The sequence below is a fragment of the Phytophthora ramorum genome, assembly GCF_020800215.1.
Source record: "Phytophthora ramorum isolate Pr-102 chromosome Unknown Phyram_PR-102_s0007, whole genome shotgun sequence".
NCBI lineage: Eukaryota > Oomycota > Peronosporomycetes > Peronosporales > Peronosporaceae > Phytophthora > Phytophthora ramorum.
In genome coordinates this window covers 1,011,713-1,032,712 of record NW_027150653.1, presented here as the reverse complement: position 1 = coordinate 1,032,712, position 21,000 = coordinate 1,011,713, and the positions used below count along the sequence as shown (strand labels likewise).

At 52.1% G+C, this 21,000-nt stretch overlaps 1 protein-coding gene across 1 annotated transcript; it reads left to right on the top strand.

The window, feature by feature from the left end:
• Positions 1–3,607: 3,607 nt before the first annotated feature.
• On the top strand, positions 3,608–5,789 carry KRP23_8324 (uncharacterized protein; the record flags this gene model as incomplete). Its single annotated transcript, XM_067893749.1, has 4 exons — positions 3,608–3,976; positions 4,949–4,981; positions 5,054–5,395; positions 5,475–5,789. 4 exons carry the CDS (start codon positions 3,608–3,610, stop codon positions 5,787–5,789), a joined length of 1,059 nt encoding a protein of 352 aa, XP_067743249.1.
• Between the last annotated feature and the right edge of the window lie 15,211 nt (positions 5,790–21,000).

The following is a 21,000-nucleotide window of genomic DNA, read 5'->3' as shown; positions in this document are numbered from 1 at the left end:
GCATGCCTGCCCTATCACTAGTTTACCCGTTGCACGTCCGTGGCGGTTGCCACGCCCTCCCCACCGCTGCTGTCACTCGCCGCATGGTCTCCGTGCCTGCCAACCCCACCTCCAAACCTCCACGTACGTGTTCACGACCACGACCGCGACCATTTCTCCGTTTGGCATGCCTGCCCTATCACTAGTTTACCCGTTGCACGTCCGTGGCGGTTGCCACGCCCTCCCCACCGCTGCTGTCACTCGCCGCATGGTCTCCGTGCCTGCCAACCCCACCTCCAAACCTCCACGTACGTGTTCACGACCACGACCGCGACCATTTCTCCGTTTGGCATGCCTGCCCTATCACTAGTTTACCCGTTGCACGTCCGTGGCGGTTGCCACGCCCTCCCCACCGCTGCTGTCACTCGCCGCATGGTCTCCGTGCCTGCCAACCCCACCTCCAAACCTCCACGTACGTGTTCACGACCACGACCGCGACCATTTCTCCGTTTGGCATGCCTGCCCTATCACTAGTTTACCCGTTGCACGTCCGTGGCGGTTGCCACGCCCTCCCCACCGCTGCTGTCACTCGCCGCATGGTCTCCGTGCCTGCCAACCCCACCTCCAAACCTCCACGTACGTGTTCACGACCACGACCGCGACCATTTCTCCGTTTGGCATGCCTGCCCTATCACTAGTTTACCCGTTGCACGTCCGTGGCGGTTGCCACGCCCTCCCCACCGCTGCTGTCACTCGCCGCATGGTCTCCGTGCCTGCCAACCCCACCTCCAAACCTCCACGTACGTGTTCACGACCACGACCGCGACCATTTCTCCGTTTGGCATGCCTGCCCTATCACTAGTTTACCCGTTGCACGTCCGTGGCGGTTGCCACGCCCTCCCCACCGCTGCTGTCACTCGCCGCATGGTCTCCGTGCCTGCCAACCCCACCTCCAAACCTCCACGTACGTGTTCACGACCACGACCGCGACCATTTCTCCGTTTGGCATGCCTGCCCTATCACTAGTTTACCCGTTGCACGTCCGTGGCGGTTGCCACGCCCTCCCCACCGCTGCTGTCACTCGCCGCATGGTCTCCGTGCCTGCCAACCCCACCTCCAAACCTCCACGTACGTGTTCACGACCACGACCGCGACCATTTCTCCGTTTGGCATGCCTGCCCTATCACTAGTTTACCCGTTGCACGTCCGTGGCGGTTGCCACGCCCTCCCCACCGCTGCTGTCACTCGCCGCATGGTCTCCGTGCCTGCCAACCCCACCTCCAAACCTCCACGTACGTGTTCACGACCACGACCGCGACCATTTCTCCGTTTGGCATGCCTGCCCTATCACTAGTTTACCCGTTGCACGTCCGTGGCGGTTGCCACGCCCTCCCCACCGCTGCTGTCACTCGCCGCATGGTCTCCGTGCCTGCCAACCCCACCTCCATACTTCCACGTACGGGGCGTGGCAACCGCCACAGATGTGCAACGGGTATACGAACGATGGTAGAGCTGTCAGAATACAAAGTACGTGATAATGACCACGTTGGTGGTTGTGAACGCGTACATGCATGTCTGGATGTGGATAGATGTATTGGTCCCCCGTGCTCGGGCCCTGGCTACCAGACTACCTAATGCGCTGGCAAAATACACTACAGAGGTAACACTCTCCATGCGGTTAGCACTATCGCCAATACAAATTGGGCAATGGCATAACTACGGGTGCTGGTAGGCTCTCGTTGTTGAAGTGTTATCGTGATTTTTACGGTAGGTGTAGATATAAGTCTAGGTCGGAGCACAAAAAGTGGCTACATTTAAGTTTCTTGCGATCTTCTAGTTGGCGCGAAACGTGTCCACGTTGAAGTTGTTTTCCCCCCTGGGGTTCGCTTCGCATGCTTCCGCCAATCACGGAGCTGATTCCTATGATTCCGCCAATCACGGAGCTGGTTCATATGATTCCGCCAATCATGAGTCGATATTTCCTAGACAATGTCGGAGCTTGCAGAGACGTTGAGATTTGAAGTCGTTTTGGACGATGCGATCTGGATCTCATTTCCCAATTTGCACGCTACCGGAACCGCACCATCAAGACAAATCCCCGGTCCCCACGCTAAAATGGCAATTCCAGTGAGTTTGTCGTGCTAGTCGAGGTGCCTGCCGACCCAATCCATGCTGGATATGCCAATCACGCTCACGCTGCCTGCATGCTGCCCGTTTCAGCAGTACGGTCCTGATGTAACGCCCACGCTGCCTGCATGCTGCCCGACGCCATCTACGTCCACGCGGATATGCCAATCACGCTCACGCTGCCCGCATGCTGCCCGTTTCAGCGGTACCAGCCTGATGTAACGCCCACGCTGCCTGCATGCTGCCCGACGCCATCTACGTCCACGCGGATATGCCAATCACGCTCACGCTGCCCGCATGCTGCCCGTTTCAGCGGTACCAGCCTGATGTAACGCCCACGCTGCCTGCATGCTGCCCGACGCCATCTACGTCCACGCGGATATGCCAATCACGCTCACGCTGCCCGCATGCTGCCCGTTTCAGCAGTACGGTCCTGATGTAACGCCCACGCTGCCGGCATGCTGCCCGTTTCAGCAGTACGGTCCTGATGTAACGCCCACGCTGCCTGCATGCTGCCCGACCCCGGCAACGCCAACCTGATCGGACGCCCACGCTGCCTGCATGCTACCCGACGCCATCTACGTCCACGCGGATATGCCAATCACGCTCACGCTGCCCGCATGCTGCCCGTTTCAGCGGTACCAGCCTGATGTAACGCCCACGCTGCCTGCATGCTGCCCGACGCCATCTACGTCCACGCGGATATGCCAATCACGCTCACGCTGCCCGCATGCTGCCCGTTTCAGCAGTACGGTCCTGATGTAACGCCCACGCTGCCTGCATGCTGCCCGACCCCGGCAACGCCAACCTGATCGGACGCCCACGCTGCCTGCATGCTACCCGACGCCATCTACGTCCACGCGGATATGCCAATCACGCTCACGCTGCCCGCATGCTGCCCGTTTCAGCGGTACCAGCCTGATGTAACGCCCACGCTGCCTGCATGCTGCCCGACGCCATCTACGTCCACGCGGATATGCCAATCACGCTCACGCTGCCCGCATGCTGCCCGTTTCAGCAGTACGGTCCTGATGTAACGCCCACGCTGCCTGCATGCTGCCCGACCCCGGCAACGCCAACCTGATCGGACGCCCACGCTGCCTGCATGCTACCCGACGCCATCTACGTCCACGCGGATATGCCAATCACGCTCACGCTGCCCGCATGCTGCCCGTTTCAGCGGTACCAGCCTGATGTAACGCCCACGCTGCCTGCATGCTGCCCGACGCCATCTACGTCCACGCGGATATGCCAATCACGCTCACGCTGCCCGCATGCTGCCCGTTTCAGCGGTACCAGCCTGATGTAACGCCCACGCTGCCTGCATGCTGCCCGACGCCATCTACGTCCACGCGGATATGCCAATCACGCTCACGCTGCCGGCGTACTACCCGTTTCAGCGGTACCAGCCTGATGTAACGCCCACACTGTTCGAATCACTAAACGACGCGGCGTGTATGGCAATGACGCCGTTGTGCCGGCGTACTGCCTGATCCCGAGAATGTCGGCCTGGGCGGACGCTGTCGCTGTTCATATGTTGCCCGACTTCTCCAACGTCGACCCTATCCGATGTCCACGCCACCAGCGTACCGCACGAGCCCGACAGCACCGACCCAATGCGATGCCTACGCTACCGCACGGCCCCTACCGAGCCGACCCGATGTACACCAATGCTACCGGCGCGCCGCCTGTCTCCGACAAGTCCAACGCATGTGTGACGCCGATGTTGCTGGTGGGCTGCTTCCAGACTGTGTCTCCGTGCGACGCCAACGCTGCTGGAATGCCTCACGCCACCACGACGCAGAACCAGCGCTCGGTCGATCGACTGCTCCACCCCGAATATGCTGATCGATTGCGGCGACGATCACACGTGATGCTTGTGTCGCCAGCATCATGATTGGCTTCACGCCAGGTAGAGGACAGGGTGTACGGCCTAAACTTCCGTAAAATATCCCGATAGTGGTAATAAATCAAAGTGATTGGTAGATAATTGTTTTCTTACAAAATATTTTCGATAACCAGTGTGTCGATTATTATGATTATAAACGGAATAGCTCGATGAAGTCGTTAGGCATAAGTATAAGAACATCAAAATCAATCCGGTTCTAGGTTCACTTTGCGTATGGCCACCTCTACCAGCAACTTTGACCGCCGCAGACGGGAAGTTGTCCACCTCCCACGCCTGTTGCGCGCGTTATTCATTGATGTCTACCATAAGTACAGCATCTCATCGCTTCCATTGCAGATAAGCAAACACTGGGAACACGTTGAATTTATATGTCATGTGCACCACACTAAATGGTTCCTATACAATAATGTTCAACGTGCTCTTCAACGCTGACGATATTGGTATATCCAATAACCTCTCATTTCTGCTTTGATCAGGTTTAAAGTAACTTGGCTTTTGTATTGGTATTTTAACAGGCTGAAGGCCAAGATTTCCATCTGACACTCCCCGACAGGACGGATACAGCGAAGATGCCACGCAGTGGGAAGCGCCCCGCACTTCCGGTCGGGGCAAGTGACGCCAAGCGCCGGCGAATATCATCCCGGTCAACTACCGCAGCTAAGCCGCCTGAATCTCGCGGTAGGTTGTCCGGTCTACTTTACATGCTCGCAGCATATGTCTAATAGGTCTGACGTTTTCGTCACAGAGGACAGCGTGTTGTTCAAGGAAATATGGCGCGCACTCCATCGGGACGGGTGGACTTCTAAAGCCCCTCCTCTGCGCAGTCTGGATAACAGCTACCGATACGTCAAACCGGGCTGTAATCCAGACGGTAAAGAAGACATTGATTATTTTCGTGGGGAGCAAGCTCTTGTTGCCTACTACTTGAAGCAGAGCGACCAGTTGATCCAGACTGATGGCGACACGGTGAGAGTTCTGCCTTCCAACAAGCTCTCTGTACCTTCCCAGGGTAGTCTCGCTCGTTGTGACGTTGAGCAGGGACGTCAAGATGCAGTCAACGACGATGGCATCACTATTGAAGGTGTTGACAAAGGAGACGTTGGTGTCAGCCCTCCTAGCAGTCATGTAGTCGACGCAGGGATTGGCGTTGCCCCGGGTGCTACCAGGGCTTCCTTACACACTATCCACGAAGGCCATCAGCGTGGTTACGGGGCTGATGGTGGAGCCGGTTGTGACCGCGGCAATGCGGAGTCTAGTAGAGGATGGTGCCTGCGTACGGGGCAGAACGTCGTGTTTGACCAAGGACAGGGGCGTCGAGATGGAGCAAACGAAGATGTCATCGTCATCTTTGATGACGATGACGACGAAGGAGACGCCATGGTCGGTCCTAAGAATAGTGGTGGGGTCAGTGATAGGATCAACATTGCCCGGGGTGATGACAGCGCTTCCATATGCACAGCCCGCGAAGACCGTGATATTACTTGGCGTGATTGCGGGACTGGAACCGCTGCTCAGACTGGTGGCGGCGGTGGTCGTGGCCTCGGTATTGATGGGTCTCGTGGAGGACGTAGACAGCGTTCAAGTTTCGGTCACGATGGAAGGAGTGGTGGAGTTGTTGCTGATACCTGTACCGTCGGAGCTAGTGATGTATCTGGTAATGGCGCTGATAAGGTTAAGAATCGTAACGGCTGTGGGCGACAGCGTAGAAATCGTTCGAGTGGCGGTGAGAATGCTCATGTTGGCAGTGGTGCTGGCAGTGGTGCCAGCCAGGTGAATCCGCGTAGCGGTAGCCATGGAGAGTGTGGAGGTCAAACGGCCGCTGGAGAAAACGCTCCGGTTTGCAGTGTACCTAGAAGAGAACGTGGAGGACAGTCGACCGCTGATGAAAGCGCACAGGTTGGCACCTCAAGTGGCGTTAGACGTGGAGAGCCGATGGATGGTGGTAAAATCGCTGCAAATGGTAGTGCAGCTGACGGTGACGTTGGCAAAACGAAACCGCGTATCAACGGTCGGGGAGGGAGGGGGGAGCGATCGAGTGGCAGACAGGCTGCCTTGGCTGGCAGTGTAGTTGGCCGCGGCACCGGGAAATCAAAAAAAAGGCGTGCTGCAGGGCGCGGAGGTCTTACCGATCGGGGAAGCCATTCCGATTCGAGTGCTGATGATTCGAGTGCTGAAAACACGAGTGAAAATTTGATTGATTATACTTGGAGGAGTGGTGGAATTTCAATGAGGTCTAAATCTGCTGCTAATCTTGCTGCTGATGAAGGTGGTACAGCGTCGCCGTTGCCACGAAGTAGTGAGGTATACGTGAACTGTTTGGTTGCTTTCGCACCTATGAAGGAAGGGTGGCTGATGACTAAGAAGTTGGCGCCGGCGTTTAGACAAGTAGGCACTGCCTATATTGTGGGGCGTGTTTGCAAACGAGTTATTGAGAGAAAAGCCGTTCTATACGAGGTTCGGTGGTTGGATAGTTTATTTCAGAAGCATACTCACTCGGTCAAGATCGGCATTCTGCAGCGTGGCATCGAAAACTACCGAATACTAACACGATCGACGTCGAAGTCCACCTGGAATGCTCTGACTGCCACCTCTGAAGACGAAGGCCTCCCATCGGATGCGGTACTGGAGGATCTGGTGGAGGTGGAAGGATACACTGAGTTTGACCCAGACCAGTCACTACCAACGAGTTTGCGCGAAGTGGAGACTATAAAGAGCATGAAATTTGATCCGCGTGTCCAGATGGAGGGTCCGACTGACCTATACAATCACAGTGACGGATCGACAACCACGCGAGTACGCCCCGAATGTGTTAGTCTATTCACACATTCAGCATCATCTAGTTTCCTTGCTTATGTGCCGGTGTACTTTTGGCGACAAATTGTGAACGAAGTAAACGCATATGCAGCCGTGAAAAACGTCAAGTTAGTACCCGCTGTCACACTTCCGGAGCTCATGAAATTTGTTGGAATTCTGTTCTTTATGAATATTAACGACAAAGGTGAATATGCAAACTACTGGGGTGTGCAGCCTGAAGACTCGATACTTGGCAACACGAATTCGACCGGCCTCGAGAATATCATGCCCATACGGCGCTTTAAGTTGCTTCGCAAATGTTTTTGCTTTCGCGCAACGCAGGCGTCAACCCAGCGTGACCCAGCAGCGAGAATCCGGCCGCTCCTGAACCTATTGAAAGCTACAGGTGGCATGTACATTGAAATGGGCCGCGACGTAGCCCTTGATGAGTCTAGCGTGGCATGTCGATCTCGATTTGGGCGCCACTGCATCGTATTCAATCCTATGAAACCTACGGGCAAGTATCACTTTCGACTGTACATGCTGTGCTGTGCAACAACATGGGTCGCGGTCAATTATCGGTTTCATTGCAATAGTAATCTCACTGACAGACTCGATGGTGTGGCACCTGCTGATGAAGCTTTGAACCTTCAGCAAGAGTGGGTCGATTCGAAGGTGTCCTCCATTCGGAGGCTGGTACTGGAGGTGACGAGGCCTCTCTATGGCTCGAATCGCATCGTGAATATGGATAACTACTACACGTCCGTCCAACTACTGCAGGCACTACGCCTCCGCGGACTGTATGCACGCGGGACTGTACGAGGAACCAGCAAGCACTTCCCTAAGCATACCGTACTCGACAAGAAAGAATCATCGCGTGGTGACCATCGTCAGGGTGTGTCTGCGGGCAATGCAATTGTTGCAGCCTCGTGGTGTGATGGCAACATAGTTCAAATGGTTTCGAATGCTGATGCATCTACGGTGACTCACGTGGATCGCCTCGTGGGCGGAGTTGTTCAAAGCTACCCGGCACCTACATGTGTGAAGCAGTACAATCAGAATATGCAAGGCGTCGATCGTTTAGATCAAATTCGGGCCCGGTTCTCGATAGCGGATGGCCACTCTTACAAAAAATGGCACAAAAAGTTAGCTTTGGCGCTACTCGACATTGCACGATCAAACGCCTACCTAACACGTCGGCTTGTGGTCGATACGGCTAAGGAACGGGATCCCCACCGCACATTTGTCATTGAACTTGCGTCAGAACTTATATCAGGGAGGTGGGCTGACGCTCCTAGCGATAGCAGAATGTCATTTGACGCAATCGGCGTAGGTGATGGTATTTCGCCCCCAAACGGCAGTGGTGAGAGTCCAAAGGAAGTGTTTGTGTCTGCAAATCCAGACGGAAGCCCGCGGAAGCAATGCATTGCCGTAGCATCATCGCTGATACTCCAAACCTGCAGTCGCAAGCGAAGAGGCTGTGTAGTTTGTCGTTGGGAGGATCGCTGGCCCACGGAAAAGACGGATTATTGCGGCAACCACAATGTGTGCCTTTGCCGAGGTGTTTATGAGAATACGCCCAAAGACTACATGTGCCCGGAAAGAGACCTTACCTGCTGGGATAAGTTCCACAGGTATTACCTCTCCAACAACCTGTTCTCGGAGAAAGGAAACATACGAAGGTTAGCTGCGCTGTACAAACTCAAAGAAGCCCATGCTGCGGTAAACGTACCAGTACTCACTGAAGAAGCACACGTGGCAAGATCACTTGAAGAAGCGTTTGGCGAGAGAATGTAGTTAGCAGTGATTGAATACATGTCCCCATCTAAATCTAACGATCACCAACGCGCTCGTCATTTTTTTACGTTGGCCGGTAGCGTGATGGAGGCACGCTTGTCAACACTACGCCATGTATTACCTTGGCGCCTTCTCTAGCTGCAGCGTGATGGCAGCACGCTTACCATCACATTCACCTTGGTTTCCTTCTCCAGTGACGCGTACGCCATCACCTCGGCCGCCTCTTCAAGCTGCAGCACGCTCACTACCTCATCGGTCGTCCACCTCGCTGGTTTCGACAGCGACAGCGAATCGCCAACGCACCTTCCTTGACGGCTTTCTCTAGCGCACATACACCTTCATTTCAAAGTCTATGAAGTAGCGAGGTGGAAGAAGTGATGCAAACGGTGAAGCTCAATCAAAAGAAAGATTATTCAATAGCCACATTTAGATCCTGGTTCTCGTCCCTTTACTACTGCTCACCGTTCTGCAAGCTCTTCGCCTTCTCCCGCTTAGTACGACGCTTCATGGTTTTTGATTTCGGCTTCCCATGACGGCAACGGTACCCAGGATTCAGTTTGACGAAACTCATCCATTTCACTTGATCAAGGTACTCCAGATTACTGAGAGGCTCGGGCGTTACCGGGGGTTCGACACCGTCCAGAATCTCCACTTCATCTTCCGGGCCATGAGCCAGAACAACCACGCAATGACCAATGAGATTATCACCAACGCTGGTGATGTAAACACCCTTATCCAATGTTTGCGCGAATTTCTGAAAACGCGCCGTGTCAGTGTACGAGCCATCAAGAACGTTCACGAACAACCGTTCATAACACAACGAGAGATGGTTACGCTGGAGAACGCGGTAGAATCTAGTGGCATCAGCACGCGAGACACCATGAGCAGTACGCGGATTCTGACGTTCAAACGTTTTCCAGAGTTCATCGGCTTTGGAAGCATATTCAGGGGCGCCGAGGTAGTACAGCGCAGCACGCATAGCATCCAAGAAGCAGCCGCCCGTTGCTGCAGCCTTGTCCCTTCTCGCGAAATGTTTCTTGTAGTAGGCCATGAAAGGAAGACGACTCATGTCATCTCTCCACTCTTCCACTTGAGCCATCTGATCAGCGAACTTTTTTCCGAGCTGCTCCTCCCACACCCAACTGAGCTGCAGCGGCTTGGTCTTCCATTCAACGAGGAAACAGCGATGCGGCGACTTCCCAAGCATATCATGAAGTTGGACGACTGGGGCCGAAATACGGTAATCCCAAGCAGCGGAAGGATCGAAAAAGTTTTGTCGATTATTACCAGGGTGTCGTTTTGGTGCATCAGGGAGAGTGTATGGGTGCCAAGCGCTCGACTCAGTACCACGCTGTACACGACGAAGCTTTCGCTCGGGGCCAACATCATCATCATCACAATCATCATCGAAGAGTCCCGAGGTTGATTCACTTGGAGAGACCTGACGCAGCGAATGTGACACGGAAAAATCACACTCAGACTCAGAATCGGCTGATCCGGAGGGCGCGTCAAGCGCGTTGGGCGAAGGCGTCGAAGTCCCGGCTGAACTAGACACATTGTCGTCGTCAGGACAGGTGTGACGAAGTCGATGAAACTTTCTCGCCCAAGTGTATAGCGGTAGCCTAGACTTAGTCCTGAAACTTAAGCCTGGGGGGTGTAAACCCTGAACGCGGTTCCTTGAAACCGTGATTCAGAGTGGCGTGGCACCTTGTGTAATCCCTATCGGCGTCGATTGCTTCGGGGGAAGCCCGGATATATCACCACAATGAGTTGTCAAATACAAATAGGCCTTGAAAATGCTGAGCGTAACGTCCACTTCCTGAACGCACTTCTCCAATGTCTGGAACCGGTATCGAGAACTCGGAACAAACACCACTTTCAGATACCCAATACAAATACAGAGTTATATACAACACACAGCCGTCACTTATTCTTATAGACCCTTGAACGGTGGGTCTGAACACCAGTCAACTAAGGCTGAATCCAGGATACTGGTCAATCCTGAAGCCTTTTCTTCACACGCGCACCACCCTCAGATGAGGGAAATAATACACACCAATACAATCCTATCTCAAACGCAGTCTATCAAATATTCCTGGGGATGACTGCTACTATCACCCAAGAAGGCCTTGTTAATATGAAATGAAAACCCCGCCCTTACCGTACGCGCAGCGGGTCCAACTAATATAGGGAATGCAAGGATCACGTCAAATACTTACGTGAATGATCCCCTCGCAACTGGGCTTGAATCTTGTAGAGAGCCCCGCACCGAACTGCCCTTAACTGAACGGCGGACCCGTGTCCTGCTTGTCAGAAGCTCACTTACTTTGAGCGACTTGCGTAGTAGGGGGTTAAACGAACTCTGATTGTTATCTTTGCTAGCCATCGCTAGCTTCTTCGTAAAGGGTATCTGTCTGTCTTCGTTCTTCTGTGTTCTTCTGTGTTCTTCTGTGTTCTTCTGTGTTCTTCTGTGTTCTTCCGTGTTCTTCTGTGTTCTTCTGTGTTCTTCTGTGTTCTTCCTGGCGACCTTCTGACTTTGACTTGGCTTGAGTATACTGGCTGTCACTTCGTGGGTTCACTTTCCATCTTCAAGGAGTCAAATCCTCGCATTGGGTTCTGGGTTGTCTGAACGTGGGTTCTTCAAACCTACTTTCAAGTTACTTGACCTTGAACATCATTTTCAGGTTCCAATTTCTTGAACGTAGATACTTCAGACTCACGCTCAGGGTTCTTCAACTTGGACATTTAGCTGAAACCAGTGTGTACGACCTCACAGTACAGGATAGTCTTGAGCACGTATAATACATGCGTTCAGACATCCGCGTTCAGACATCTGCGTTCAGACATCTGCGTTCAGACATCTGATGTGATCAAGGTCTCATGACCAAAATCATACTTCATTGTGAGTGTCCACACGGCATTTCTTCAACGGGCTTTTTGTTTGTCTGGCGTCTGGTGACTTACGGTGCACTCCGGGTACACGGACATTCACACGCTCAGGCTTTAGGCAAGGCGGGACACCATATGTGATACATTCACATAGGCATTTTCAACTCCATTGGGTTAACCCGCTTAAGGACGGGGTTGATTCAGACATAGATCCAGTTTCAGGCTGTTTGGAGCCTAATCTGACCTTCCAAATCTGGGGGGCCCATCTTAAAGCCTGAGCGCATCCGCTCCGCGGAACACAGCCGAATTCCACATTCAACATGCGCAATGCGCATAACCAGTACTCAAAAATTTCAGTAGCCAATCAAATATCAGCACATATCCACGTCACTAGTCACCCATTGATTCCAACCGAGAAATTGCACTCAGTCTCGTGTCAACCGTCCCTTCCGGTCATGGTCTGTCAAAGAGGAACTTTCCGAGGAGAGGCACCATGTCTGGAACTGATAGGAGCAGGCTTGAGCCTGAACGTGGTTTTACCGTTGCTCGGCAACTTGCACGGGCTCAGCACCTTTCTCACCCTTTCGCTCCGGGTCCAAAACCTTCAAACTCATTTTTGCGGCCAACCTTTTGCCACAGCCATTCTCACATTCCAACTTTCCACTTGATCGGCAACACATCTTCTCGTGCATCGAGCAACCTTCGTCTTGGGCCGCGTCACGCCACAGCGCTCATGTCTTCAGCCACGCCCAGTGCATCGCAAGAAGCGGATGGTGCTCCCGACAACCTTTCGCATGATGGAGACGTCGTTATGGAGGAATCGGCAGACACTCAGCTGAAGCGGACGGCGGAGATCGACAACGCAGCTTCAGACAACCTTGGCGACGCATCAGACAAGGCCGCGTCCAAGCGCAAAGCGGAGGCAAGCGCTGGTGCGAATGATGACAAGGGGCGGAGCTCTGATTCAACTCCGCTCTCTCTGAGCACCGGTGATCGGCGGTCTGGCGCATTAATTTCTTTCGCCAACAAGGTTCCACGCCAGCTAACTCGCGGTGAGTACGCCCGCTTTTCGCTCTCCAAGCTCGTGCCGTCGTTGAGGAATACATTTTTCTCGTTTCAGAACTTGTCGCTCCAACCTGCTTTTCAGCATTGTTAATTCTGGACTCCATTTCTTTTAAGTCACACTCACTTCAAAAATCGCGTCTGAGTCACAACTGCCCCAGAGTCATCCGTTCTTCAATTCCGGTTTCAGGTTTCTCTCACTTTCACGTTCAGCATGTTCATCACTTCAGGGTACATATATGAAAATCCGTTTCAGGTTCAATCGTTTCACAAAATCAGCGGTCTACATCCAGGCACAAGTGCTCGGGGCACTTTATGCTCTGGGATGATCATCTCCTGCCTGCATGGTCCTGAAGCGAGCTCTCGCTCTAGCTCCTTGATTGAATTCATACAGGAGGGCACCACAACTCAGTTGCGAAACTGGTAACCATTCTGGTTCCTCATAGCCCTTCCATTTCACGAGATACTCTCGTGTGCGTCGTGCAGTTCGAGTGCGTTTATTCCAACGCAGATCCAGAATTTTCTCAACTTCGAACTCATCGTTCAGATTGTCTGCCTCCCAGCTGTCCTCGGGTAACAAAGCGGTGTCAAAATCATCATCCTCGTCCAACTCGATTGCTTCAACTGGACGTTTCGGGAACAAAGCTCTCGGTTTCAGGCGACTCACATGCACCCAAGGGTTGACCCGATATCCAGTGTTGGTGACTCTCAGCTTGACTCTGAAATCATCATGCATCTCATCTATCCTGAACGGACCATGCCACATATGAGCCAGCTTCCTGCTCAAACCAGTCTGCACCTTGGGGATGTATAGCCATACAGCATCGCCAACCTTGAAACCGGCTTTGAGACGCTCTGACAACTCCTTCCATTTCTCCGTCTGAGCTACTGAGCGCTGTCGTTTCGCCTTTATCTGAAGATCTTTGGCACAGGCCTGGGCGTAGCTATAGTCACGTTGTAACTTCCGACGCCATTCGTAAGCGGTACGTTCAACAACGCCTGAAGGTTTGGGTCCAAGCATTGCTGACACCGTCCCTTGAGCATCCCAACCATGCACCAAGTAAAATGGTGTATCTAACCGGGTGGCGTCAAAAGACGTGTTCAGGGCAAACATCAAACGTTCAGCGTGATCGTCCCAGTTGCTTTGATCTGATTCAGCCACGTAAGCACGGACACTTCGCATTACCGTTTGGACCGACCGCTCTTGCTGGCCGTTAGCTTGAGGTCGATATGCTAGGGTTGCTCGTTGCCTGCTACCCAGCATTTCCCGGAATCGGGTAAAAACTTCACTCATGAACCTTGGATCCTGGTCATGCCTCAGCATTGAACTTGCTCCGAAACGCCTGAACACACATTCCTCGTAAGCCTCAGCAACTTCTTGGGCAGTGGTCGAACTCATGGGCTTGCACATCACGTAGCCTGAAAATGAATCCTGAAACAGGAGCAGAAAAGTATTCCCGCGTTCAGATTTGGGCATATGGGTGACAAAGTCCATTGACACTAGCTCAAACGGGCGCTGAGGTTCGATATTTCCAGGTGAAGGTCCAGAATTAGGAGGTCGTCCCTTGGCCGACGCACAATCAGTGCACTCTTTGACAAAAATCTCCACATCAGCGAACATACCTGGCCAATAAAACTCTGCACACAATCGTTGATACGTGCGAGTTATGCCTTGATGCCCACCTTGAAAATCCTCGTGCACATAGTGCAACATGTCTGGACGCAAGCTTTCAGGAACAACTAATCTCAGCTCAGACTCTCTGTTACGAGGGCGTCCCTTAGTTTCTGCAGCCAAGCGGTACAGCACTTCTCGTGAGTCCAGAACGTAGCAATCCGCATACTTGGCAAGTTTCTTGACCTCAGATCGGGAAAATTCATCCAACTCGCCTTTCAGATAGCTTTTATCCGCTTGAAGAAAGCATCACCATCTTGATGAGCCTTGATTCGGCGCCAACGTTCTGCCTGATACTGCAGTGGTTCCAAAGGTTCAGCTGATACTGATCGCTCGACCTGAGACCGCGTAAATGCTGCTAGAACCTTGGCCGCAGGAGGAAGAGGACTTGATTCAGATTCAAACTTCAAATCTTTATCTCCAGTCAGAGTCTCAGTCGGTTTCATGACTTGCTCAGGGATCTTTGATACCAATTGCAGATGGAGTCGTTCATCTTCGTCCTCAACTCGCCAAGACTCACCCAACATCAATGTTTTAGACGTCAGATAGTCTGCTGCTTGATTGTAGAAGCGCTTGACGTGTACCAGTTGAACTGACTTGAATTTGGCTCTGAGAGCTTCGTATTCGGCAAGTCGGCGCTGAAGGTTCGGAGTATTACAATTTATCAGGCCCTGAGCTTGCTGAATCACAATTCTTGAATCACCAACTGCAACCAGGTTCTCAACGTTGCGAGACAATGCCAGTTTCAGGCCATTTATTAGCCCATGATACTCAGCATCATTCACAGTGACATCCTCCAAGATAAATCCTTGCGCATCCACTACTTCCCAGCCGGGCAGCTGCCACAAAACGCATCCACAACTGCCTTGACGTGTTGACGTCTTAGCCGCACCATCGAAGCTCAGCACAATACCTTCATACTCAGCATCAAGCATTTCCACACTAACCGCAGGTTGTTGTTTAACATGTCCTTTGGCCGGTATCAATTCTTCTACCACAGCATCCAACTGTTCTCTCGGCGTGATACTCGCACTCAGAATAGCAGCTAAACCATCTTCATCTCGCTGAACCTTGTGTATTTCAAGCGACCATCGCGATAACTCCAACCCCCACTTCAGGTGTTTTCCTTCAGTTGAGCTTGAAGCTAACAACCATTTCAGGACCGAGTACCGTGTATAAATCTTCAGTGGAAAACCCGTCCCAAATATGAGTGGTCGGAACAGCTGCAGCACTCTGAGAATCGCTAACACCTCCTTTTCAGGAAGCTGATACCGTATTTCAGACTCGTTCAGTATTCTCCCAGTGAAGCGCACAGGTTGGATCTTGCCATCGTGTATCTGGCCCAGTACAGCACATGCCGCCCAGGGATTCGCATGAGGAATGATGATAAACGGCTTGGTCCGATCTGGATGTCGTAGCATAGGTGTCGACACAATTTTACGTTTCAGGATCTCAAACGCTGCTTTTGCACGTTCAAGGTCGCGACCCGCTCTCACTTGTTCTTCGTTCAACTCGTACAGCACAGCAGCCACCACAGGCAAGTCTTCAATGAACTTGTGGTAATAGTTCAAGCTTCCTAGGAAAGACTGAACCCCCTTCAATGTAGACGGAAACGGCAACTCCTGAACAGACTTCACAATCTTGGGTGTAGCTCGGATTCCTTCAGCGCTGATTTCATGTGACAGGTACGGGATGCTCAACTTGCCAAACTCACTTTTCGGAAGGCTCACTGAGATGTTCCAATACCGCAATCTGAACAAAAGCGCGTTCAAGTCATCACACAATACATTCCAGGTTGGAGCACCATGTGCGATGTCATCAATATATGAGCTACGCCCAAGCACTGGACTCATCTGAGGAGGAGCCGGTATGTTACGTTTGAACACAGTCATCTGCTCCGTAAGAATTGGAAGTTCAACCTTGTCAAGTTCAGGACCTTCAGCACATGTGCGTTCAGGATCCTGAATCTTGTCCCGTTCAGCACTTGGAACGTTCAGGTTCAAAAACTGCAACACTTCTTGGTCAACCAAAGCTTCCTCTTCTGGAGGCAGGCGCACAAAACCCCACAAGCAATTGTTAATCACAGCTTGGTACACTAGAGGTGCATTCTTGAGTCCGAAGGGCATTCGTATCCATTGAAAGTGTCCAAAAGGACAAATGAACGCTGAGATCAATTTCGCGCGCTCAGTCATGAGTACAGCCCAGAAACCACTAGCCATGTCGAGACTCATAAACCACATTGCAGATTCAAAACCAATCAACAAATCATCGATCAGTGGCAGAGGGTATCGTGACAGCTTGATGAATTCGTTCACCAGGCGATAATCAATACACATCCTGATGTCCACTCCATTTTTCTTGAGAACAATCACGATTGGCGAAGCCCAGTCTGACTCGGAATGCTCAATCAGACCCGTTTCAAGGAGTTTCTTGAGCAACTCGTACACTTTGATCGACAGATGTGGCGCAACTTGACGTGCACGTTGAGACACTGGGCGTGCATCTCCTACATCCAGATCACACACAACACCTCGCGCTGGAGCTGGAGCCGCATTTCCGTCTCCCAGAAAGATCTTCCGATGTCGTTTCAGGATTTCCCTCATTTTCATTTCCATCTCTGTAGTCGTGACTCCTGAGACGCCAACATCCGCATCTTCGATCTTGCATTCAGGGCTCAAATCTTGGACCTCAGGTAACATAATCAAATGTTCACGTAGCTGAGCCATAGCCTCACTACCTTCCCGGATATAGACAGGTGGTTCCAGATCCAATTCTTCAGCTGACACACGCATACACCTCGCATACTCCTCTTCTAGTTTCTGCACAGGCGTACTCGCAAATCCTTGAGCTGAGAAACCTTGAAACTCATCTTCAGACTGGCCCTCCCTCAGGCTCTCATTTTGAGTGATATCTTCAGAAAGTGAAGGTTGTCCAGTGTCTTCCTCCATTACCAGCACTCGTTCGGAATCATCACACTCTTGAACGTCTGGTTCAGGGCCTTGGACATCAACTTCTTTCACCGCTGATTCAGTCTGCGTTTCAGCGTCCCTGGTCCTGGATTCACGCTTGGCTGGACAATATGCTCGTGAATTTTCTTCAGCAAACGTCACTCGAAGATTTTTCGGCCTGGGATTCGTGCGAACCATGTTCACCACAGCAGTCTCAGGGGTCGACCTCATCATGATCTTGGATGGCCACGGATACTCAGGGACCTGAGTGCTGGGGTTCTGCTTTCCAGTCACCAACTGCTCAAGACGCCGAGCACGCATCTGAGCTTGGGCAGATAAAGTGGTTTCATAAATCAATTGTTGCCACTCCTGATACTGCCTTTTTCCAGGTCGCACAAACCTTCCTGAGCGTGGGAAAAAACCATGTTCAACCACTCTTGCAATCGGTGTACAATTATCGATCCAGAGCATCTTGTCCGAGATATTCACCACCTTAACCGCAGTGACCCAAGACCTAGCCGCGTAAATGACCTGAGTCACCCACCGATCACCACGCCCAGCCCACACAAGTCCACGCTGAGGGTTCAATCGACCATAGTCAACACGAACCACTGCACTTTCACCTGGGCGTAGATACAGATTCTCCTTTGGACACACCGGCAAATCCGCGCCTATATAATCCTTGGGAGAATTACCATACATCAGCACCGTCTCTTCATCTGGAAGTTGTAACAGTCCTTCTCGAATCGACAGCCTCACACCAGCGCTGAACATGAAATTCATGCCCAGTAACACATCCACTCCTTCACCAATATTCGCCACCCAAATTCGAAAAACATAAACCAACCTGGGGCCAAGAGTAATCTTGACCTCAGCATGAGCTGAAATATACGTCGGAACACCTCCCAGGCCTAAGACCTTCATCCGTTTGTGCGTCCAGAGCTTGAGCTTGAGCTTACGTGCAAAGTCAAAACTCAGCATGCTCACAGATGCACCGGTATCCAGGAGGATACTAGTCCGACAGTCATTCACGGCTCCATGAACCGTTGCAATCTCATGCGTGTCTTCAGGTTCATGATTCTCCCACCAACCATAGCGTTCTCCAGGCTTCAGCTGATATTCCACAGGAACTTCGACGTCAGCTAGGTCTGAACGCACAGGGTTGAAGGTTGAATCTTGAACTGCAGTCATACAGTGTTGGTTATCTTGATTCTTTTTCGATCTTGGGCCAACATACGCTAATACACACACATCTGGGGTTTTCTTGAGCCCGACACGTACTGGATCCCCATCCAGCGGGCTTATAGGTTTAACGGCTTCTTCCCAGACGTATATGTGTCCTCGCGTAGCTGGTCTTGAACTTGGTCTGGCAAATCCTTGAGCGTGCCTTGACGAGCATGTGCTTTCACAGCTTGAAACGCCTTCCATTCTTCACACAGGATTCCACGATGAAACTGGCCACAGTCAGGACACGGCGTTACTCGGCAGTTCTTCGCAGGATGACCAACTTCATGGCACTTATCACAAATGACTTCTGCCCAGCAGTACTCCTTCGAATGTCCATGGCGACCGCAACTCTCACAGGGTGGAAAATGTGGCGAATATCCTGAGCGTGCATTGTCTGAACGCACATTTTGCTGATTGTATCCAGGTCTCCATCCGCCATTCTCCATAGCTCGATAAACGACGTCTGAGACATCTTCCAGGCTAAGCATGGGTTGTGTTTCAGAGTTGACAGGTTCATTTTGCCGAACACCACGTCCCTTGGCAAGCACTACCTGTGCAGCAGGAACCGACATTTTCTCCTCCGTTTCAGATTCTTCAAACTGGACATGGTGAGATACTTCTAATTCTGATTCAGGCTCAGCCTTGGTAACATACGTTCTGCCCATCTTCCGAGGCTTGTATCGCGGTGATTGAGCGTTGTTATGATACTGCTGCTTGGCCGGTGGCGTGTCATATCCTTCTTCTCGCCAAATATCCTCGCTACGTCTCAACGCATATTCCATCTCACTCATGCTCTTGAATGTCTGGCCTTGCAACGCGGTCTTCAGCTGAGTGTCCTTCAACTTCTTAATGAAGCGACGAATGTGCCTCTCGCGAGACTTGGTGGTCTTCTGAAACTCCACTTCAGCCTTGACCGCAGCAGCGTTGAGCCGATAGAAAAACTTGAGCGCGGATTCTCCTGAACGCATCTTCATAGTGTAGTAGCGCTCCGAGTAAGAACCAGTTGTGCGGCAATACAAGGTCTTGAAACGATGTGTCAACTTCTTCCAGTCATGACGAACATGGTTAGGCAGCTGGGCATACCAATCTCTGAGAGCTGATGACATTCTTCCTCTTAGCTGTCTGATCTTCATCTTGTCTGGCCACAAACCTTGATCCGCCATATCAGTGAAACGCTCCCACCATCCAACTCGGTCTTCGAGGGATGCATCTTCATCGAACTTCTCAACCGCATTGTAGTTAATATACGGTCGATAGGTCCAAATCGTTTGACCATCTTTTCCCGTCGTGGACATAGTGGTAAGGTTTGGACCCGCCTCATCACTGTCTGAATCACTTGAGCTTGAATCATCATCATCTGAGCTCGACAAGTCTGAATCAGATTCATCTGGATCTGAAGATGGAGGATCTGCACCTTTCTTTTCCTTCAGCGGAGATTTCTTGAAACTCGTTTTCTTGATTGCACTTTTCTTGACCGCTGATTTCTTGGATGAAGTCTTCTTAGGCACAGATGACTTGGATTCCATGCTGGAACCTTCCGCTTTGACGACTGAAGTGGTTGTGGTCAGTTGAGCCTTCGTCCCTTTCTTCTTTGACGGTACCGACTCTGTATCAGGACGCACGCCATCCTTGATTACGCCACTGACCACTGAACTCTTGGTTGCCGAATGGGGTTCAGCTGAGGGTTTCTCCATTACCGGGGTTGTCACTTCGGGGATGTGGTCAGCTTGCCAGCTTGAATCTGGGAGAGGACAGTTCGGAGATCACGGTTCTGGTCAGCCAAAAATTTCTGGCGATTCAGTGCGGACTCACGTTCTTGCTCCCGCTCCAGGTTCAAACGCTCCATGGCTTGCTGTACACGTTCCAAGCGCGCATTCAGACTTTCATTCAATTCCTTGCCACGCTCAGCTCGCTCATTCTCCATGTGAACACGTTCAGCATTCACTTCGGTAAGACGTTGTTGCCAAGTCTGCTCCAAGTTGTGTTGAACCAGCTCCCGTTCACGCCTCAGCTGTTCAGCATGTTCAGCCTGCAAACGTTGGCGCTCAAGACGAATGGTTTCCTCCAGCCGGGCAGCTCCTTCTTCATGAGATTCAGGCGCAGCTTCTTTCGTCTTGGGAGTGGGTCGTGCTAACGATTCTTCAGCTGCGTGGGCGCGACGTTCAGCCTCCATCCGAGCTTCTTCGATCTTCAGCAAAGCTTGTTCAGCGGCATGTCTTGTTTCCTCGGCGCGAGTTGTGCGTTCATTCAGCGAACGAATCTCAAACGCAGCACCCTGAAGCTGTCGATCCATGTTGCGCTGCATTTCCAGCTGGGCTTTATACTGCCGATCGTGAAACGCTTCTTGCTGCTCCTTGAGTTGGGCAACTGCTTCCTGGTGCTGACGCATGATGTTCAGGGCGACTTGTGCCGCTCCGGATGATGCTGAAGAGTGTGACCCTGACCGACGTGATCTGCTTGTGCAACTGGACTTCGTCCGCGTTGAACGTGCAGGTGCTCTAGCACTCAAACTTGATTCGCTTGGTGCCGAGCCTGAGCCTCCGTACTTGACCGTCGATCGCGCTTGAGAGTGTCTTGATTGAGAAACGGTTTCAGCA